The 23,630-nt window shown below is 43.3% G+C and overlaps 1 protein-coding gene across 3 annotated transcripts in view; it reads left to right on the top strand.

The window, feature by feature from the left end:
* Positions 1-23,630, top strand: part of DYNC2H1 (dynein cytoplasmic 2 heavy chain 1) — a 418,528-nt gene that overhangs the window by 91,053 nt on the left and 303,845 nt on the right. Inside the window, exons 44-50 of one of the 3 annotated variants that reach the window (XM_024099589.3) lie at positions 45-196; positions 780-924; positions 3,471-3,573; positions 8,204-8,350; positions 8,451-8,581; positions 11,874-12,122; positions 13,345-13,453. In XM_024099589.3, the coding sequence (XP_023955357.2) occupies positions 45-196; positions 780-924; positions 3,471-3,573; positions 8,204-8,350; positions 8,451-8,581; positions 11,874-12,122; positions 13,345-13,453 (1,036 nt within the window). Of the gene's footprint in view, positions 1-44; positions 197-779; positions 925-3,470; positions 3,574-8,182; positions 8,351-8,450; positions 8,582-11,873; positions 12,123-13,344; positions 13,454-23,630 lie in introns of all 3 variants that reach the window. The other 2 variants (XM_024099588.3, XM_024099590.3) reach the window with 2 other exon arrangements.

Below are 23,630 nucleotides of genomic sequence, written 5' to 3'. Positions count from 1 at the left end.
TTTCACTTAATTTTACTAAAATATTTTGTTTTGTTATATTAAAGATTCTGACGTACCAAGGATTTTACGATGAAAATCTTGAATGGGTTGGTTTAGAAAGTATCCAAATTGTGGCATCCATGTCTGCTGGGGGAACATTAGGAAGGCATAAACTTACATCCAGATTTACTTCTATTGTTCGTCTTTGTGCAATTGAGTAAGTGTCTGCAAGAACCTACTTGACTTTGAGATCTCAGATTCAGATTGCAGGTCTGTTTGCCTCTGCCTGTCCTTCTTGATGTGAGACTTTTGAAAACCTGGAATGTGATTGTGTCTGGCAAGTCAAGCCTTTAATCTTTCCTAATAATGTGGAATCTTCACGTATAGTATCATTGTTGCTACCTCTTGGTGTTTCAAACCAGCTAAAGAGCAATATATAATTATTTTAATGCACCTTGTTGTGCCTATGTATCTGAAATAAAATTTCAAGTAGGATTACTTTGCTTCTAGTAGGTTACAGCTTTACAGCCTTATTTTAAAGTGCTGGTTGGTTAGTAGATTAAATATGTTCCAATTTATAAACCCTTCCTCACAATGTATTTAAAGATGCACATGGAAAGTCTCTGAGGATTGCATATTCAGATAAAACCAAAATGTATTTAAGTTACTGCTGGACTAAGGTTCTATGTATTGAAGATTCAGAGTAAATTATAGATATAAATCCAAACCCATTTTTGGTATGGAAATTAAGAATGTTGATACATCACAATTTCCTTGGACTCTTCTTTTTTTTCCTGTAGCTATCCAGAAAGAGACCAACTGCAAACAATTTATAGTGCATATTTAGAGCCTGTGCTTCACAAAAACCTAAAGAATCACTCTGTTTGGGGTTCCTTACCAAAAATACATCAGCTGGCAGGATCTATGGTTCAAGTATATGAGCAGGTACAGTGCTTTGATTTCTTTTTTGGGAAATGGAGATGAAAAATTGAGAAGCAGCCATGTCTTTTAATCTCTGACTTTAGACAGTAACAATAGATTATACAGTGTTTCACCATATTTAAAATCTAAATGCAAGTAATTTTTTTATGTTGATCTCAGAATTAACGTGAAGGGTACATGCATGTGGTTATGGACATGAAAGGATGGTCCAGTGATTAGGGCACTAATCTAGGATTTAAGTATCAGAGGGGTAGCCGTGTTAGTCTGAATCTGTAAAAAGCAACAGAGGGTCCTGTGGCACCTTTGAGACTAACAGAAGTATTGGGAGCATAAGCTTTCGTGGGTAAGAACCTCACTTCTTCAGATGCAAGTAATGGAAATCTCTAGAGGCAGGTATAAATCAGTGTGGAGATAACGAGGTTAGTTCAATCAGGGAGGGTGAGGTGCTCTGCTAGCAGTTGAGGTGTGAACACCAAGGGAGGAGAAACTGCTTCTATAGTTGGATAGCCATTCACAGTCTTTGTTTAATCCTGATCTGATGGTGTCAAATTTGCAAATGAACTGGAGCTCAGCAGTTTCTCTTTGGAGTCTGGTCCTGAAATTTTTTTGCTGTAAGATGGCTACCTTTACATCTGCTATTGTGTGGCCAGGGAGGTTGAAGTGTCCTCCTACAGGTTTTTGTATATTGCCATTCCTGATATCTGACTTGTGTCCATATCACTACGCAAGAGGATAAATGGACACAAGTCAGATATCAGGAATCAACATAATTGAAATCTTCAAAGAAATATGTGCAAGTGTCATTCTGGTAAGGCAAGGTTATTAGATGTTCGAAAATCTTGATTAAGGAAACTTAGCTTAGCCAAAAGTTTTCCATTAGTGGAAGGCTGAATCTTTATGATGATAAACGGTTGTGGTGGAGGTAGAGCAAGTTTACAGAATGTAATAAGTAGGCCATTTCTCACCATGCAGACAATTGTATTACTGATAAACCATTTCAGACCTCAATTGACAGGTTTAATAGAACAAACACACTAAAGAAACACTACCTGTGTATTGAATAGTAACAACATTTCTATCCTTTGAAATTCTACACATTTTGAACATCAATAGCTTACATATAGTAGTCTAAGGAGAATCAGATCAAAATATTTGTTATCCTTTTGGTAAACAGCTGTAGTCTCATGCCTTGCATGCTTTTCATATGGCTTATTCTTTATCTGTATATTTGTTGAGTTACACCTCTACCCCGTTATAACGTGACCCGATATAACTGATATAATGCGGTAAAGCAGTGCTCTGCGGGGGCGGGGACATGCCCCTGGACACTGCAAGCTTATATGAGTTTGTCAATTTAACAAAGAAATTGTTATGTATCAGGCTTGTTATCCCAAGGGGAGTCTCTGACAGCTTCAAACAAAATGCGCTGCTTCAGGTAGAATAAACAAACAAATTTATTAACTACAAAAATAGATTTTAAGTGATTGTAAGTCAAAACACAAGAAGTCAGATTTGGTCAAATTAAATAAAAGCAAAACACGTACTAAGCTGATCTTAACACTTTCAGTGCCCTTACAAACTTAGATTCTTTTCACTACAGGCTGACTGGTTGCCGTTCAGCCAGGCTCGCCACTTTGATCAGTGCTTCAGTTGCCTGGTGGTGGTGTCTGTAGATGTAGGTGGAAGAGAGAGGAAGAGCATGGCAAACGTCTCTCCCTTTTATCATGTTCTTTCTTCCCCCTTGGCTTTGCCCCCCACTTCAGAGTCAGGTGAGCATTACCTCATCGTAGTCCCAAACTGACCAAAGGAAAGGGGGTGACTCACTCGAGAGTCCAACAGATCCTTTGTTGCTGCCTAGGCCTGTGTCATTTGTTCCTGTGAGGCTGGGCTGGGTTGGGTTTGTCCCATACATGCCCTGATGGGGTGTGAACTGCCCATCTGCTCCTGGAGAGTTTTGCCTGAGCTTGTTTTAAGCCACGAGGTCACATTTTCAGCCTCATAACTATATACATTAAATTACAACCTATAGCATTACATTACTATAACAACAATGCTCAGTGCATCATGAGCCTTCCGAAGACACAGACATGACAAACTTTGCATTGGATACCACACAAACATATTATAAGGATGAACATGGGGGTGCAGGGAGTTCCCCTGAGGTACAGAGTATCACAGTCTATCCAAAAATTTGGACAAAATTCTTCTCCTGGTGCCAAACTACAAAAATCAACCCACTATAGATGTTTTAGACTGGAAGAGAGATCGTTCCCATGAAAGAAACAGGGAACTAATTTTCCAACATAACCTTTTTCTCAGAAATAATATGGAATAAATATTTTAGAAATGAGATATTTTGCTTTTTTGGTCTGAAAGCAAAATGTAAACAATCCAAGCTGTGTATTTTTCAGATGAATTAACAAAATATATGAACCTGTACAGTTGAAGTAAATCCACTTGGTGAAAGCATAGAAAATTGTTGAACTAAATTGTCAAGAAATCTTTGCAATTAAAATATAAATTGTGTTGTGAATAACTTATGTTTTCAGGTACGAGCAAAATTCACTGTTGATGATCATAGTCATTACCTCTTTACACCATACATTCTTACTCAGTGGGTTCTTGGCTTATTCAGATATGATTTAACAGGAGGTGAGTTACTCTGATTTGTTCCAAAAGAGAAAACATTTTTAGAATGTTCAAATATTTTGTGATGTGTTTCTTATTATTTATCTATCCTGCAAACTCTCCATATCATAGAATATCAGGATTGGAAGGGACCTCAGGAGATCATCTAGTCCAACCCCCTTCTCAAAGTAGGACCAATCCCCAGGTAGATTTTTGTGCCCCAGATCCCTGAATGGCCCCCTCAAGGATTGCACTCACAACCCTGGGTTTAGCAGGCCAATGCTCAAACCACTGAGCTATCCCTCCCCCCTTGAATCCCCATTGAAACCTGTAAAGTCTGTAGGACTGGCCCTAATGTCAGTTGAAAAACAAAAGTTCCATTGCATGAAAAGTTATGTTGTTGTTTTTAATTTTGAAAAATAGTGTGAGATTTTAAAATATAGATAGTAACTATTCTGAGTTTAAAGAAAATAAATAAGTCTGGGCTGCTCACTTCAGTCATTTTGATTATGAAATCTGTGGACTCCGCTTTCTGCAATTGATCTGGTTTTTGATGAGAATGTCTCAGGGTATGTCTACACTTCAAAGTAAGTGAAGTAGAACTCGAGTTAGCATACCTCAGGTTTGTTAACGTAGGGCTTGAGCGTTTACACTTATTTGTAACCCCAGTTTAGGAATTTTTGAATCTTGGGTCCTAACCTGGGGTGCCAACATTTACACTGCATTATGTGGGCCCAAGTTCAACCACCCATATCCCAGACTTCCTAGTGCCCTCCCAAAATGTGGCAGCTCTAGCCCTTTGTTTATAGTGCAGTGTGGAAAAACTTGACTGTCCACCAAACTTGACTGTCCAGAGGACAAAAAAAGCCGGCCCATAGAATTTTGGAGTACTTTTGGTGGACTCCCAGAACATGAGCCCTGTGAAGCTGCATCTACACTGAAAAAGCAATAGGACTTGATCTCTGGGTCCCAGCTTGACTCAGGCTTGAACCTTCCATTTCCGTGATGTCCTGGGTCCAAGCCGTGGGCTGGAGTGATTTGCGTATAGATGAAAGGGGGGTTAAGCTTGAACCTGAGTTCGAACCTTGGGCTTACATTGAGGTGTAGACATACCCACAGCAGCTTGCCACAAATGACTTTACTTGCATCAGTTGCTTAAAGTGTGTGTGTGTTGGGGGGGGGGGGGGGGGGGAGGGAGGGAGGGTGTAGCAGTATTGCCACTACTGAGGGGCATTATTCTTATACTGCTTAACAAAGGAAGGGTGTCACCAATCCTTCTCATGATGTTGAAGTGCTTTCTAATGACCACTTATTCTCAAACTTTTCCTTTTCCTCAAACTTTTCCTTTTCCTGATAAGCTGAATGGAATTTAGTTTTAGGTACTCTTGGAAACAGCTTAGGCTGGTTTCCAGTCTGACTTTTATCCTTCCTTTGGAGTTGATATTTTACTGGGTCACAATACGATTATTATAAGATTATTCATATTTGTTTTGTGCTAATGATTGTGAACTTTTATGGGATCATTTACAGACCTGTGTTTTTTACATGGTCTTCCTGAAAAGTGCCAATTAGGTTTTAAATTAGCATTAGTGGAGATGTAGTCGATGGCTAAATTTGAGACATGCTTTGGTAGCATTGAACTGATAAGCATCTGTACTCACAATCCACTCATTGGGTTGGATCCTCATGGGGGTGTAAATCAGCATAGCTCCACTTAAGTCAATGAAGGTACACTGACTTACACCAAGTGGGGATTTCTCCCTGTTTAAGGATTCCACTATTATATCTGAAGCTGGTGGATGACTGTGCTTTTTCTGTGATAAGCAATGTGGTGAGTAATTTGCTCCACCTGAAACCCATCTCATCTTGTCCCTTCTCCACTTGTAAGGAGCAGGTTAAAGCTTTATTTTCCCCAAAGATAACCACTATCTGTTCTTGGATTTATTTTTTGCCTTGGCTAGTTAAACAGAAATTAAAAGGTTTGGTCACAAAAGTGAAATGCATGCAAGCAACACCATAATAGAGGCTCAAATTAAATGTATACCCCAAATTAAAAACCTAGAAAGAGGACCAAAACGTGCCACCATGGCTAAACAACAAAGTAAAAGTAGTGGTTAGAGGCAAAAAGGTGTCCTTTAAAAATTGGACATTAAACCCTACTGAGGAAAATAGGAAGGAGCATAAGTGGTAGCAAATCAAGTGTAAATGTATAATTAGGTAGGCCAAAAAAGAATTTTAAGAGCAACTAGCCAAAGACTCAAAAACTAAGCCAAAAAAAAAATCCTTTAAAGCAGGGAGCTTGCCAAACAGCCAGTGGACCACTGGATGATCGAGGTGCTAAAGGAGCACTCAAGGAAGATAAGGCTTTGCAGAGATGCTAAATGAATTCTTATGCATTGGTCTTCACTGCAGAGAATGTGAGGGAGATACCCACACCTGAGCCATTCTTTTTAGGTGACAAATCTGAGGAACTGACCCAGCTTGAGTGGTCAGTAGAGGAGATTTTGGAACAAATTGATAAATTAAACAGTTATAAGTCACCAGAACCAGATGGTATTCACCCAAGAGTTCTGAAGGAGTTCAGATATGAAATTGCAGAACTACTACTGCAGTATGTAACCTATCCTTTAAATCCGCTTCTGTACCAGACGACTAGAGAATAGCTAATGTGACACCAGTTTTTAAAAAGGCTCCAGAGGTGATCCTGATAATTACAGGTTGGTAAGCCTAACTTCAGTACAGTACCAGACAAATTGGTTGAAACTGTAATAAAGAACAGAATTCTCTGACACACGATGAACACAATTTGTTGGGAAAGGCTCAACACGGCTTTTCTAAAGGGAAATCATGCCTCACTAGTCTATTAGAATTCTTGCCAGAAAGCATGTGACAAAGGTGATCCAGTGAATATAGTGTACTTGACTTTCAGAAAGCCTTTGACAAGGTCCCTCACCAAATGCTCTTAAGCAAAGTAAGGAGTCATGGGATAAGAGGGAAAATCTTCTCATGGATCAGTAACTGGTTAAAAGACAGGAAACAAAGGAAAGGAATAAATGGTCATTTTTCAGAATGGAGAGAGGTAAATAGGGTTCTATACTGGGACCAGTGCCGTTCAACATTTTCATAAATGATCTGGAAAAAGAGGTACACATTGAGTTGGTAAAATGTGCAGATGGTACAAAATTACTCAAGATAGTTGAGTCCAAAGCAGACTGTGAAGAGTTAAAAAGGGATCTCACTAGGCTGGGTGACTGGGCAACACAATGGAAGATAAAATTCAATGCTGATAAATGCAAAGTAGTGCACATTGGAAAATATAATCCCAACTATATATACAAAATGATGATCTAAATTAGCTGTTACTACTCAATGAAGAGATCTTGGAGTCATTGTGGATAGTTCTGTGAAAACATGCGCTCAGTGTGACAAAGAGCCAACAGTGTTAGGAACCATTAGGAAAGGGATAGAGAATAAGACAGAAAATATCATCATGCCACTATGTAAATCCATGTTACGCCCACACCTTGAATACTGCGTGCAGTTCTCGTCATCCCATCTCAAAAAAGACATATTAGAATGGGAAAAGGTACAGAGAAGGATAACAAAAATGATTAAGGGTATGGAACAGCTTTCATATGGGGAGAGATAAAAAAGACTGGTACTTTTTGTCTTAGAAAAGAGACGTCTAAAAGGGAATATGATAGAGGTCTATTAAATTAAGAATGGTGTAGAGAAAGTGAATAAGGAAGTGTTATGTACTCCTTTGCATAACACAGAAACCAGGGGACATCCAATGAAATTAATAGGCAGCAGGTTTAAAGCAAACAAAAGGAAGTACTTTTTCACACAATGCACTGCCAACCTGTGGAACTTGTTGCCAGGGGATGTTGTGAAGGCCAAAAGAATAACGGGATTCAAAAAATAATTATATAAGTTCCTGGGGGATAGGTCCATCAATGGCTATTAGCTAAGATGGTCGGGGATGCAACCCCAGGCTCTGGGTGTCCTTAGCCTCTGATTGCCAGAAGCTGGGGGTGGACGACGGGATGGCTCACTCGATGATTGCCTCTTCTGCTTATTCCCTCTGAAGCACCAGGTATTGGCCACTGTCGGAAGGCAAGATACTGGGCTAGAGGATCCATTGGTCTGATCCAGTATGGCCATTCTTATGTTTTTGTGTTTTTTATTACCAGTTCCTTTCTGTTCCCCCTTTAAAACTGGATCTCCAGGTTTTTTTTATAGGATTCTATTTTAAAAGGGTAGTATTTTATTATTTTTATTACAACATATTTGTTTTTATTCTGTGTTCAGCACCTTGAGCACACTAAACAATTATTAAACAATAGTGTACTTTGCAGAAAACTTGTTTTTAAAGTATTTATTTATCCATGTGCTTTTGTAATTTTACCTTGTTTGTACCCATAAGATTTTAAAAAATATTTTATAATGCTTGGTTTTTCTTTTATTTCTTCCCTCTTGATGTGTTCATGCTGGTATGTAATCTGATTTACTCTTTTTCAATTTGACTGTATTTTGAAATGCAAAATTTCAAATCTTTGAAATTGTAATCTATCTATCTATACTTTGTTGGGTCATCAACACCCCCCCACACACATTTATATATACTTTGCAGGGTCATCAACACACACACTAGATTACGTTTTGGAAATTGTTGCTTATGAAGCCCGTCGCCTTTTCCGTGACAAGATTGTCGGTGCTAAAGAACTCCTCATATTTGATAATATTTTAATGAAAGTGTTTCAAGGAGACTGGGGCTCAGATATCTTGGAGAATATGGCAGGTAAAACATATAAAATGTATTACGTGAGATTTGTTGAAATACCTCGTAATATGCTTTGAGAATGTAGACTCCTATCACATTTATGGTTATATTTTCACAGATAGCTTCTATGTAACATGGGGAGCTCATCATGAGGTGGGAACATTCAGAGCACCAGAGCAGGCATTACCACCTCATGGGAAGCCACTTGGCAAATTAAATTCAGAAGACCTAAAAGATGTTATCAAAAAGGTGCGTCAACAATAAGGAATAAAAACAAAAGAAAAGACTTTCAAAAGTCTATAGTTATATTTGTACATTGTTTAAAGTAACCAGAACTATGTTGCCAGACATTTTTTCTTTTGGTTAGAATAATAGAATGTAATTTGTATTCTAAAAGGGAGATATAGTTATTTTAGAAACAGAAGTTGCTTTATTTTAAGCAATAAAGGACAAATCCAGAACGTGTGGAGGAAGGGACACTGTTCTGGCTCTGAATTGGTCTAACTGATTTTGAGGATAGTCAGGCCATAGTGGAAGGAAACGTGGCAGGGTTCCACGCCTACTTGAGTAGTAGGCTCTGGAGATGGGAAACTCATGCAAATCAACTCCCCACAACTCCAAGTAGTCCTCAGTAGCTCTTTCTCCCTTACTTTGCCCATGTGGGACCTGTGACGGGTTGGATCACAGAAACCCCCTTGGGAGCTGCCACCCAATGTGCAAAGACTACCCCTGCTTCTGTTTTCCCTGCCAGCTCAGGACTCCAGCACCCTGTCTTGCTGAGCCAAACACCCCCGTCTGGCTCCAGACACAGATCCAGGGTCTGAATCACTTGTCCCAAAGCTGCAAGTTTACCTGAAAACAGCTCACAGTAGTGCGCTTGTCTTTAGCACTCAGATGCTCAACTCCCAATGGGGTCTAAACCCAAATAAATCCGTTTTACCCTGCATAAGGCTTATGCAGGGCAAACTCATAAATTGTTCGCCCTCTATAACACTGATAGAGAGATATGCACAGTTGTTTGCTCCCCCAGGTATTAATACATACTCTGAGTGAATTACTAAATAGAAAGTGATTTTATTAAATACAGACAGTAGGATTTAAGTGGTTCAAAGTAGTAACAGACAGAACAAAGTAAGTCACCAAGCAAAATAAAATTAATGCGCAAATCTATGCCTAATCCAACTGAATACAGATAATTTCCTCACCAGTTCCAGAGTGCTCCCTTTTACAGGCTAATCTCCTTTTAGCCTGGGTCCAGCAATCACTCACACCCCCTGTAATTACTGTCCTTTGTTTCAGTCTCCTTCAAGTATCCTGGGGGGGTGGGGGTGGAGAGGCTCCTTCTTTAGCCAGCTGAAGACAAAATGGAGGGGTCTCCCCTGGGTTTAAATAGACTCTCTCTTGTGGGTGGAGACCCCCCCCCTCCTCCCTCCTATGCAAAGTCCAGCTCCAAGATGGAGTTCTGGGGTCACCTGGGCAAGTCACATGTCCCTGCATGACTCAGTCTTTACAGGCTGAAGCCATTGTCCCCAGGGTATCTTGCATGTCTCCAGGAAGACTTCTCATGTGGATTGGAGCATTCCAAGATGCATTGTTCCCCAAGTGTTTCCTGATCAGGTACTAACCTGGCGAATTCCTTCCTAAAGAAGCTGACCAAATGCCTCACAGAGCTTACTTAGAAACCAAGCCAGCATATAGCCCATATTCTTAACCTCGAGTAGAAAATGATATATATGTACAAATAGGATGAATAGATATAGTAGACCATAACCTTTACGGAGATATGTTACATGGCACAGGCAGCACAAAACATAATCCAGCTATGTCATCCATACATTTATAAGCACCCCTCCCCATAAAGCCTTATGGGGTACACTGTCACAGGACCCATGAAGATTAGTGAATAGGGACAAGGTTTGGTGGCCTGAGAACTCTGTGAGTTTCTTTATCAGGTGTGTAGTGCTCCACGACTGCACAGCAATGCTGGATTTCAAAGCTGTGGCCAGCTCAGTACTGTGAAGTATGATAGGGCCAGAATTTAGTTCTAACCTGCAGTCAGATTGGGCTGGGTAGGTGACCACTCTAGCTGATAGAACAGCCTTTAGGCTCCTATAAATTATAAGTTATGCCAGTGGCCAATTTGGTCATTGGTGAGGGCCAAGGATCAGATGAGGGAGATAAGGGAGAAAATCTGGGTCCGGTTCTGTTCAATATCTTCATCAATGATTTAGATAATGGCAAACTAATAAAGGTTGCGGATGATACCAAGCTAGGAGGGGTTGTAAGTGCTTTGGAGGATAGGATTAAAATTCAAAATGATCTGGATAAACTGGAGAAATTGTCTGAAGTAAATAGTATGACATTCAATAAGGACAAACGCAAAGTACTCCATTTAGGAAGGAACAATCAGTTGCACTCATTTCCCATTTTGTATGTGTGCTTAGGAAGGAGTACTGCAGAAAGGGATCTGGGGGTCATAGTGGACCACAAGCTAAATATGAGTCAACAATGTAACGCTGTTGCAAAAAAACCAAACATCACTCTGGCATGTATTAGAAGGAGTGTTGTAAGCAAGACATGAGAAGTAATTCTTCTGCTTTGCTCTGTGCAGATTAGGCCTCAACTAGAGTATTGTGCCCAGTTCTGGGTGCCAAAATTCAGGGAGGATGTGGACAAATTGGAGAACGTCTAGAGAAGAGCGACAAAAATGATTAAAGGTCTAGAAAACATGACCTATGAGGGAAGATTGAAAAAATTGGGTTTGTTTAGTATGGAAAAGAGAAGACTGAGGGGGGACAAGATAACCATTTTCAAGTACTTAAAAGGTTGTTACAAGGAGGAGAGAGAAAAATTGTTTTTCTTAACTTCTAAGGATAGGACAAGAAGCAATGGGCTTAAATTGCAGCAAGTGAGGTTTAGGCTGGACATTAGGAAAAACTCCCTAACTGTCAGGGCGGTTAAGCACTGGAATAAATTGCCTAGGGAGGTTGTGGAATCTCCATCATTGGAGATTTTTAAAAGCAGGTTAGACAAACACCTGTCGGGGATGGTCTAGATAATACTTAGTCCTGCCTTGAGTTCATGGGACTGGACTAGATGATCTCTTAAGGTCCCTTCCAGTCCTATGATTCTATGACTAAAAAAGGTGGCTTGGAGCACAGTTTGGCTGGACCTGTCGCTCTGGCCTATTATGTATTTTAAATTCATCCATTGGTATGTTCTTTTATTCTTGTTTCAATATATTTTAGTCTGTAAGCATTACTCCAGGGTATACCATATTTGGGTCTGTGCTACACTGAACCTTGGGTTTAAGTAACTTCTTTACTAGGACTCTGAAGTCTATCCACTGCTGGAACAGAGACAGCAAGATAACAAAATTCTACTGCATTAAATAGTTCAGTTTGTAAAGAACATCCATGTCATCTCTTAAGTTTTCTTATCCTCTGTTTCTTAACTTTGTAAAATGTTGGACATTATCACATTCTATAGTTACACTTGCATTTATCATTAACAAATATTAATTTATCTCATTTTTATATAGGGTATTATTCATTATGGACGAGATAACAAGGAGATAGAGATTTTACTTTTCCAAGAAGTCTTCGATTATGTGTCCAGGATAGACAGAGTGCTGAGTTTTCCTGGAGGATCACTTCTTTTAGCAGGACGTAGTGGTGTCGGTCGTCGGACAGTTACCTCTTTAGTTAGTCACATGCATGGATCGATTCTGGTTACTCCCAAGATTTCCAGAGGTTATGAATTGAAGCAGTTCAAAAATGATCTTAAACAGGTGTGTCACTCACATTCTTCTATTTTGCAGTTTATTTAAATTAAGTTTGTGTGGAAAAAAATTGAATAGTTAAGGGAACTTTGAAAGACACAAAATAAAAATGTTTCCTGCAGGTAAGACTTTCAGAAGAGTTCAGCACCCATTTAGGAACTTAAATGAAGTAGCCAAAGTTTCAAAAGAGCTCAGCAATCTGTAGCTCCTGTTGTTCTCAGGGAGAGCAGCATGGTGCACAGATTTTTTTGAAAATCTGGCCCCAATTGTGGTGCTGATCACGTTATATAATCTTTCCTTATTAATTTTATTTTTGACAGTTATATATATTATTAGTATCAGTGCCTCATTGTATGAGGGCTCGCCTTCACTACTGGGGTAAGTCGACCTAAGTTACGTTGCTTAGGTTGACTTATCCTGATGTCTTCACTGCGCTGCGTTGATAGGAGATGTTCTCTGGTTGACTTACTTTACCCTTCTCGGGAAACTGGAGTACCAGAGTTGACCAGCGAGCGCTCTGTCATCGATTTAGCGGGTCTTCACTAGACCCGCTAAATTGACACCCGCTGCATTGATTGCAGCAGCATTGATCTCCCCGGTAGTGAAGACAAGCCTTTAGGCACTGTAAAGACACAGATACAGTCTTTTTCTCAGGTCCAGATCTTGCAAGCTGTTCTGTGTGTGTAGACACCTACACTTACTTAGAGCCCCACTGATTTTTTTAGGGTTCTCTCCAAGTGCAAGTATGGACCATGTGGGCTCATTATAATATGCTTTATCAAGCAAAAATCTTGTGATTTACGAAGATATACACATTAAATTAAAACAGACAACAAAACTTTTAGGGTCAAAATTCCCAAAGTGGCCTCCAAAATTGCACAAGAAAACTCCATGTTATAGTGCACACAACAAAGGGAGTACCAACTGCATAGTTTTGTGGGTTTCAGTTTGAGGTCCTATTTGGAAAAATTGGTCCTTAATTTCATGTAAGCATCAAAGTATTTGTTAATTGTTTTCTAATTATAAATCAGTTCTTCCATGTAGACTGTTCCTTAGCTTTATATTTGACAGATGACCAAAATCATTTGTTGAGAATATACAAATGTAGTAATACAGAATGGGGGGGGGGGGATAGATAAATATATAAAATAAATTTAAGGATTTATTATTCTATTATAAAAGAATGTACACATTCTGTTCAATTAGATTAAAATTACTTCCCGGCTATTAGGTGATGCAGCTTGCTGGAATTGAAGCACAGCAGGTTGTATTGCTGCTCGAAGACTATCAGTTTGTCCATTCCACATTCCTTGAGATGGTCAACAGTCTATTGTCATCAGGTGAGATGAGTACAAAAAACTTATGGTTCCCCAGGACCCTCCCTTAATTCAGGGCATAGGGTGGGCATACAATAGGGCAAAATTGACATTGCAGGGGCAACCATATAACTGCCATTTCCTGATTTTGCAACCTAAATAACTTTCTTTTAAAGAAGTTTTTTTAAGTAGAAGTATGCTATATTATGTTTTCTGCTGCAGTGTTTCTCTCCTAATTCATCACAAATGGGTAATGCTTCTTACTTGTGGAATTCAGAAGCAGTCCATTGTTGCTGGGGGCTCCAGGACAACACCCCATCTTTGAACACAGACCAGCAGAATTTCTGCCTCTAGTGGAAACAAGTTACATTTCAGTTTCTCCCAACCACTTTGTTTTATTCATTTTCATGTAGCAGTGACTTTATTTCAATATCTAGCTTTGCTCTCCTGAGCTGAGGAATCACTGGAGCATTGAGGGACTAACCTCTTGAGTACTTCTCAACTGGGCTTTCTCTGCCCCTCACCACAGCAGCAGAAAAGCTGTGCAAGCTTCAAGCCAAGACCAAGAGATGCTATACACAGCTTTTCTGAAGTCTTCCACCACAAGCCACTGTCCCTTGCTCCATCAGGGCATTGGACTCTCATTTGGCAACATATAGGGTGGGCCTTATCTCACTGACCAAAGCCATTACTTCATTGTAGAAAAGCTCAACTGGGGCATGATGATTCCCAAGGATAGAGGATCCCTTCACAGCCTACTGAGGAGTAAGTCTTGCAAACTCCAGAGGCTTGAGGTTCCAAAAAGAGAGAAGCAAACATCCCCTTTGTAAGGAAGTAATTTGAATGGTTAATGTGTAAGTGGCATAAAAAACAGGGTTTAAACCCTTTCTCCTTTTCCTTCCCACTCTGAGGGAGAACTCTTCAGAATTCTCTGCTTCCAAATGGCACACCTGGCGGACTTCAGGTCTCCCTCTGTAGAAGAGCTTTCACATGGAACTAGGTTACAATTTTCAAAGCCTTCCTTCCTCTCCCCTCGGCACAGGTCCTCTATTCCCACAGTTTGCAGACAAACCAATAACCACAACATAGAAAGTACCCACAAGGTTGTTGATATTTTACAGACATAACAGGCAGAGTTGCACTGCCGGTTTATGAGGCTTTATTAGATCCTGCCAGAATCCAGTGGCAGACTTTAGCTAGCCTCACATTGATGGCAAAAAGAACTGATAGATGCTATAAGTTCCCTTCTCTGGGCTCTGAGTAGTTCTGTTCATATCCCAGCATAGGCTCCCTGCTAGTCACAGGTGTGTGAATGATCACGCCAGGGATGCTTTTGCACCACACCAAAAGAAAAAGAGCCAGAGAAACCAGACTTATTTGGCAGAAAAACATACTCTACTTCAAATTTACAGATGCAAATTTTCAACCACCCCAGCCACTTCTGTCTAAATACGACTACATCAACTGGTACTCAATGCATAAATTTGTGGACAAGCTCCCAGAAGATATGAAGGATGAATTTAAGACTTTGGTGTCTGAAGGCCATCTTGTAGCTAGATCTAATCTTCAGGTCACTTTGCAGTTAGGATAAGGGCCATAGTGGTCACCCTGAGGAGAGCTTTGTAGCATCAGAACTCTGACATACCTACGGAGGTTGAACAGACTATTGAGGACCTGCACTTCGAGGGATGAAATCTTTTTTTGCTTAAGAAAGAAGGGGCACTGCATTCCCTCATCTCCCTGCTGAAGGAAGCAGTGCAAGCTGCTGCAACAACCATGGCAAAGTTACTATGAGCCTAGATGGCCTGACCCTTCCAAAAAAATGTCTCTGAGGAGAAGGCATATCTCTTATGCCTCTTCTAAACAATAGCCATTAGTTTCTAAACAGTCCACTTGACTGCCCATTTGTGAGGAACATTCCAGTTGTGCTAGACCTACCCTCTCTTTCCCCCAACAATTCCTTGGAGCTTGGGAGTCCATCATCTCAGATCAGTGGGTTCTAAGCCAGGGCCACCCGGGGAGAGGGGGCAAGTGGGGCAATATGTCGGAGGCTCCCCCCGCCTCAGTCTTCCCCCATTCACCGGTGTCTCAGCTGGTAAGGGGGCGGGGCTGTGAGCTGCGGCTGAGCGGCGGGAGCTCAGGCCCCGCTGGAAACATCACGCCGCTGCAGCACTGGACACGGCACACTGAGGCTCCGGGAGAGGGGGTAAGGGGCCGGGGCTGGGCACTCCCCCGACCCCATCCCCCACAGCCCTGACCCCAGCTCTGAGCCGGGCACCCCCCCCAACCCCATCCCCCACAGCCCAGACCTCCAGCCCCAAGCCCAGCCCCTCTGAGCCGGGCACCCCCCAACCCCATCCCCCCCACAGCCCTGCCCCCCAGCTCTGAGCCCAGCCCCTCTGAGCCGGACACACCCCGACCCCATCTCCCCACAGCCCTGAGCCCAGCCCCTCTGAGCCTGACACCTCCTGACCCCATCCCCCCCACAGCCGTGCCCCCCAGCTCTGAGCCCAGCCCCTCTGAGCCAGGCACCCCCTGACCCCACCCCCCTTACATCCCTGACCCCCAGCTCTGAGCCCAGCCCCTCTGAGCCAGGCAACCCCTGACCCCACCCCCCTTACAGCCCTGGCCCCCAGCTCTGAGTCCAGCCCCTGTGAGCCGGACACCCTCTGATCCCATCCCCCCCACAGCCCTGATCCCCAGCTCCGAGCCCAGCTCCTCTGAGCCGGACACCCCCCGACCCCATCTCCCCACAGCCCTGAGTCCAGCCCCTGTGAGCCGGGCACCCCCCAACCCAGAGCCTAGCTCCCCACCCAGCCCTGGGCAACAGCAGCACGACCCCCATGCAGCGACAGCCCATTGGCACCAACCATCACCATCACCCAGCAACAGCCCGTTATGTAACTGCAAATGTATACATACCATTAAAGCATTTAATGTTTTTAAATAATGTAGTTAGTGTATTTTCAAATTATTACAAATTAATTTTTGAATGTATTTCACCAGTTTTTTTTTTTTTTTTTACATTTCCAAATACGTGTTACTATAGTATTGCAACTTTTTTTTATGGACGGGGCCCCCGAAATTGCTTTGCCGCCTCTGGGCGGCCCTGTTCTAAGCACAGTCCAAGTGGATTATACAATCCAGTTTCAGTCTATACTTTTCCTCCACTCACCTTCCCCATCCCTTTTCAAGGACCCCTCTTATGAGTTTGCACCTAAACAAGAAGAGCAGCTCTTCTTCATATAGAAGCTATCAAAGTTCCCCTCCATCCCTAGGAAAGGGGTTTTATTCTCACTACTTCCTCATTTTACAAAAGAAGGCAGAGGGGGAAGGAGGTCTGAGGCAGAAGTTAATTTCATCAGAAAGATCAAGTTCTGCATGGTTTCCTTGGCAACAACCATCCCATCTCTATATCCCAGCAACTGATATGCTGCTCTTGGTGTCTAGGATGCCTACATTCATGTGGCAATCCACCTGAACCACAGAAAATATCTGAGATTTCTAGTTGTGGACCAATATTACCAATACATTGTCTTCCTTTTCAACCTGTCGTCTTCCCCAAAGGTGTTTACCAAATGCATTGCAGTGGTAGTGGCTCACCTCAGGAGGGTTGGTATCCAGTTGTTCCTCTACCTGGATGACTGATTGGTCTGCGGTTGTTCTAGGCATCAAGTGGAGATCAGTATTCAGCAGATTCACTCCTTATTTGCTCAGTTGGGCCTAGTAATCGCAGAATAACAGAAATGTAGGGCTGGAAGGGACCTCGAGATGTCATCAAGTCCAGCCTCCTGCACTGTGGTAGGACAAAGTAAACCTATACCATCAGGTGTTAGTCCAACCTATTCTTAAAACCCTCCAGTGATGGGGGTTCCACAACCTCACTTGGAAGCCTATTGCACCTTTACAATTTAGTTAGAAAGTTTTTCCTAATATCTAACATAAATCTCCCTTGCCGCAGATTAAGTCCATTACCTCTTGTCCTACCTTCAGTGGACATAGAGGACAACTGAACATGCAGCTCTTTACATCAACACTTACCAATGGTCATGGAGGGTGAGGGAAACAATCAGGCAGGTAGAGCCCTTGATTCCAGTGCTTTCCATTAGGGAATCTGTTGTCCCTTCACTGGTGCCTCTGTGAGGACAAGGAGTGAAAGGAGTACCTCTCTGTGATGGCTGGTCTATATTCTATCTTCAGGGCCCTTAGTGGGGAAGGGAGAAGACTGTTTGGATTTTTCCCCATTGTCAGCCATCACCTTATCCAACTTTTCTCTGAAAAGGAGGAGCTTGTAAACTTAGCCAAGTATAGGACATCCTTAGAGTGAGTATCCAGATTTCAGCTACTGAGCTGGAAGCCAGTAGCCTCGTTGCATTCATTAAGATGTCAGCTACAAATGTGGTAGGGAGACCTTCTTTAAAGTGGAGCCAAAGCCTCTACGATGTCCTCCCTGTCCTGGGGGACCTTCTTGACTTCAGTAAATGTAATGGACGCATATCATATCCTCAACAGACCCGTGCCACTGCAGACTTATGAGGTTTTTTTACCTCAGGAAACATTATCTGTACTGAACACTCCTGTTTGGCCTGTCCTCAGCCTCCAGGTTTTTTACAAAAATATTGGTGGTGATAATAGCCAGACACAGGTTACAGGGAACTCACCTATACACTTCCTGGATGACATCCTGATTAGACTCCATCACAGTCAGCAGCGCACAGGGCCATGTCTTGGATGCTGAATCTTCTCCAGGCACACGGTTTCATCATCATTACCATGAAAAGTTCTCTAGTTCCATCCAAAAACTTATTTTCTTACTCCAAAGCTGCAGGAGGCCTACTATAGCACTATGCCTTCCAACTGCTAGTACTTCAGCTATCCTACATGGGAATCACTGCATGGGCACAATCATACATCAGAAGTCTTCAAGCCTCCATACTAAACGTGTGGGACCACTCCCCGGAACACATGAACAATCAAGTAGGGGTTCTAATACAGATGTTCAACTACTTAAAATGTTGATCAGCCCACAACAATATCTTGAAAGGCATGCCTATCTGCCTTCCAGATGGTTTAGTTCTCACAACCAATGCCAGCATGGAGGGCTAGGGAGCTAACTTGGAGACCCAAACAACCCAGGGCCTCTGGAGTGAGGAGGAAAAGGCTCACAGTGTAAACGTCCTAGAGTTTAGAGCTATCAAATTAGCTCTGTGAAGGTTGCAGCCCAACCTAAGGGGGAACCATGCCCTGTGTTCAATCAGACAATACAACTATGGTCACATATTTAAACAACCACAGGGGGAACTAAGGGTCTGGTGCTCCTTGTGGAAGCAGTGTAAATAATGAGGCGGATGAAATGCTCCTCCTTTCTTTCAGAGTGATCCACATCAAAGGGGAGCTGAACCAAAAAGCAGACTGACTCAGCAGGTACTGGTTCAAGAATGCTGAGTGGTGTCAGAATCAGAAGGTTTTCTATCTCATCATTTAGATGTTCAGTCTCCCTTCAACCGACCTGTTCACGAATTTTACAAATGCAAAGACAAGCATACAGAATCCATGAGAAGATTGGGCTCCCTATTTGTGTCCTTCCAAATGAAATGCCAGGAATTCAGAGTTTCCAAGTCTTCCATCACTATATGGATTAGACTATGTATTGTGGAAGCCTACATATTATCAGAGGTCCTGTCCGAGAGGGCACACTCCATGAGATCCTTAGCAGCCTCATGGGCGGGAATGAGAAAGGGCATCCACTTTGGAAATTTGCAAAGTGGCCATGTCACTGGGCAGCTGCTCTTTATGGGGAGCTAGGGCCACTCTGCCTATGACTGTCTTATGAATGCCTCATGGAGGTGTAATTGATTGCCCCAGCTGGCTGATTAGTTAACAAGTACTGGACCTAATAAAGGTTACCCAAGCTTAGTTAGGCCATATCTACACTACAGAGTTAAGTTGACTTATGTTGACAATCATAAGTTGCTTTAATAACAGGACAAAACACAATTTTTGGTCAAACAGGAGACATGATAATGAGGAACAGTTTCGCATTTAGGGCTCTCACAGCTGTAACTCCAGCTTTTGTTGGGAAACCAGTGCCTAGGCGTGGAGTGCGTGGGGTACTGTGAGAGACCGGGTACACGCGAGGTCTTCGGTGGGGGCGTTTGAGGATGGCATGGACTGGTGTTCTGTAGTGGCTGCAGGGGGAGTCATGCATTGATATGCTCAGATTGCAGGGTAATGAGGGAGTTCATCATCTCTGTCTGGCCCTAGAGGAGCTTTATCATCCACTCCTGCCCCCGAGTCCTTTCCGGGCTATTCAGTTTCAGTCTTTCATTGATTGTCTCCCTCCATGCTCTTGTTTCTCTATGTGCTGCCTTTGTTCACTGCAGCACTTCACAAAACATATCCTACTTACCAAAGAAACAAAGAACAGAAACAGTATTGTAAGTGCACTCACAGCCGTGAGTCACAAAAAATTACACACACCTCTTTCTCACTGTCCCTGGGCTAGCACACAGGTTGGCGCGAGTTCCAAATATGATGAGTTCAGTGGGGGTGGTGACAAAGGCAATAGGCAAGAAGGGACAAAGGGTGGTTCACGAAGGGGGTTACTACAAGCAGCTAGGGAGACTATTGTGAATATTGGTACCCTTTTCCACAGGATAGGGTAATTGAACCCAATATCTCACTTCTAAGGGTAACCTAGGATGCAAGTGGGCATCTCCTGCACTCATGTGGCTTCAGACCAGCTCTGTATGCTGCTCGCCTGTGTGCTGCTCTGGTCCCTGCAGAAATAATTGCCGGGTGACGCTGCAAAGTTTCCTACAGCCGGGGGAGAAACAAGAACACTCTGCTAAGGAACCTTTGGCAGAGGATTGCAGAATACCTACTGGAAAGTTTCCTGAGAGAACACTGTAGAGGATTCCAGGAATATCCCCACCAACATTAACAAACTTTTCCGCCGTGGACTCACAGTGTAAATGGACAGGCTCTGATGTTAATTTCGGTCCATTTTCTCTCCTCTACCATATAACAAAATACATGCTCAAACTCCACTCACCAAAGCAAAATGAGCACTTACCGGAGTTTCCCTCTCCTGCATCCTGTGCACCAGAGCTGGAGTGCTGGGATTGGCTAGACACGTCCGGAGTGGAAAAGAGGTCCTGACTTGTCGCACCACCAGTTGACCCTGCCATTTGTTCCACATTGTCCTCCAGATCCACTTCCTCATCACCACTTCATCACTGAGGTTGAGTCCGCTGGCTGCTGCCTTCAGTTGCTGACTGAAGTATCCATGGGGCTCTTGGCAGTGGAGGTGGGGTCGCTGCTGAGGATAGCATGCAGCTCCTTATAGAAATGGCATGTCTTCGGCACTGCACCAGAGCAACGGTTGGCCTCCCTTGTCTTCTGGTACACCTGCCTCAGCTCCTTGATCTAGGCATGACACTGCTGTATGTCCCTCTCGTGCCCCTTCTCCTGCATGCCACTAGCAATCAGCCCACAGGTATCCTATGGCTGGAGTGAAGCTGAAACTGCACAGCCTCTTCTCCCCATAGACTCAGCATATCCAACAGCTCCAGTGTGCTCCATGTGGGACAGCATCTGCTGCAGAAAGTCGGCATGGTCAGCTGGGAAGATGCTGTGTGAATTGTGCACACTGAGCAAACAGGAAGAGGAATTTCAAAAATTCCGGTGCCTTTAAATGGGGGAGGAGCGCATACCTGAGTACCTTCAGGGCAGTGGAGTTCAAAGTGCTTACCAGAGTAGTCAGGATGGGCATTGTGGGATACCTACTGGAGACCGCTTAGGGCGACATAACCAAGTGCAGTGTCAACACTGACGCTGCACCGCTCTAACTGCGTTGCAAAAAGCTCCTTGCCGCTCGTCGAGATGGTTTTATTATGTTGGCAAACGGGAGTCACATCGGCAGGAGGAGCATTTCAGTATGTACACCTCCACTGTTTTGTCAATGAAAGGTGACTTTTGTCGACAAAACTGTGTAGTGTAGACAAGGCCTTAGAGGGAACTCCAAAGGGAGACAGGAGGCTCATGTAGAGGGGAGCTCCCAAGCGAAACCAGAGCCTGAACAGGAAATCCAGAAGATAGGTCTCTGGGGTACCTACCAGTACTGAGAGCCTGTAAGAGGAGCTCTTGGAGAGGGCAGCCTTCTAAATAGTAGGCTGCAGCCAGCCGGCATTCAAGAGGACCTGGTCTCAGTCAGAGGTCCCTGAGATACTGGCTAGAAGCCCAGCCTGCAAAGAATCACCCTCTGCCCCTGGAGAAGAGTTTCAGTGGAGAGACCTCTCCAGACCTCAGACTCCAGAGGAGGAAGTACTCCAGTAGGGGCAAGAGGCATAACATCAGACTGGAACTAAGAGAACCTTGGAGGAAAAGCCTGAGTAGAGGTGAACACTGGACTCAGAAGGGGACATGAACTAGGAATGACCTAGTCGGCATGCTGTAATGTTGGGGTGAAAGTTTTGTTTATATTCTATTTTGGTTTCTCCATTAATAAAGGAGACCCACCACAAGGAGGTGCTCTTTAGAACTTAACTGGCAGTTTGGACTTGTTGACATCCTGGGCAAGGGAAAATCAAATAAGCGTTCATCGGCAATACTATGCCTGCCTTCAAGGCGGTGCGTTGGGTCAGACTGGAATGGCGGCAAGCTAATTGGTCTACAGCTAACACCTTCATTGAGCATGACAAGTTGGACCGGTCTTCTACAGAGACCTCCTTTGGCAGGAAGTTGCCACAGGCAGTGGGCAGAAATAATACATACTTGAATGAGTTGACCAAACAGGGGAGAGGGGGTTCTTTCCTACCAAAGTTTTGTTTCATATCCCTCTCTACATCCTGTTCATGGCTTGCTACTTCCAAGATGTGTAGAATTGTGGGAGATGCTGGGCTGCAGAATGGAAATTTCTTACCAATAATTTCCTTTCTGCTAGCAGTGTCTATCACAATTCTTCCCACCCTGAGTGGCTCATGAGTCGGATATTAAGTGGAGACATTACAATTTGACTGTCTTCCTTGGTCTAATGTACAAAATGCTGATCCACATCCTTGAGCTCCAGAGAGAGGAGAGCAGTCCAGACATCCAGAATTGTGGAAAACGCGGCTAGCAGAAAGGAAATTATCAGTAAGAATTTTTCCGTTCAAACATACATAGTATGCATGCCAGTTGTACTCTATTCATCTAATTCCATCCAAAAGGCCCAGGGCCTTAGGGCCTCAAAATTGCTGCAGGCAAGATGTTAAAATCTTGCAGAAGTTGCCATATTTAGCATCCGGGAAACCATTCCTGGAGGTAATCAAAGGTCCCTCTATACAGTGGTTCTCAAACTTTTTTTTTTGTGGACCACTTGAAAATTGCTGAGGGTCTTGGGGGACCACTTAATGATCTTTCCAAATGTTGTTTGTACCTTTAGCTAACTATTGTAAAGTGCTTTGGATAAAAGTGCTATATAAATAAACCTTAATAATAATTAACTTTTTTTGTTCTACAAATAAAAGCACACAACTCATATTTTAATATCAGTAGTCTTATCTTTCTAATGCACTGGATGTGCCCTCTCTCCCCCTCCGCGGCAGCCCCCGAACTGGGGCTGGGAAGGAGGGGTGTCTCTCCCTCTCTCCTCCACCGCAGCAGCCCCCGAGCTGGGGCTGGGAAGGAGGGCTCTCTCTTCCCAGCAGCTGCAGTCCTGGAGCTGGGGAAAGTCGCCTCTTTCTCTGGCCGCCGCAGCCCTGCACATCCCAAATTTCCCCCATCCCCACTTCTCACCCCACTGCCCCCTCCCACCTACCCCCATTTCTCCCAAGAGCACCACCTCACCTTACATGTGCGTCTTCTCCAGGGTCCAGGCACCTAATTAGTGGAGCAATGCCTGCGTGGCTCCACTACTTAGGTGGGTGGCCCTTCATTCTCTCGTGTGTGGCCGCCCAGGCACGCACCTTAGAGGGAACTATCTATCCATGGACCACAGTTTGAGAACCTCTGCTCTACAACATACTTAATGGCATTGTAGAAAGAAAAGGTCTGAGCCTCATTTGTAGGGTCCTACCAAATTCACGGCCATGAAAAACATGTCACAGACTGTGAAATCTGGTCTCCCCCTGTGAAATCTGCTCTGGTCTCTTGTGTGCTTTTACCCTATAATATACAGATTTCATGGGGAGCCCAGCATTTCTCAAATTGGGGGTCCTGA

The sequence above is a fragment of the Chrysemys picta genome, chromosome 1 (assembly GCF_011386835.1).
Source record: "Chrysemys picta bellii isolate R12L10 chromosome 1, ASM1138683v2, whole genome shotgun sequence".
Classification (NCBI taxonomy): domain Eukaryota; kingdom Metazoa; phylum Chordata; order Testudines; family Emydidae; genus Chrysemys; species Chrysemys picta.
This window is presented reverse-complemented; position numbering and strand designations above follow the sequence as displayed.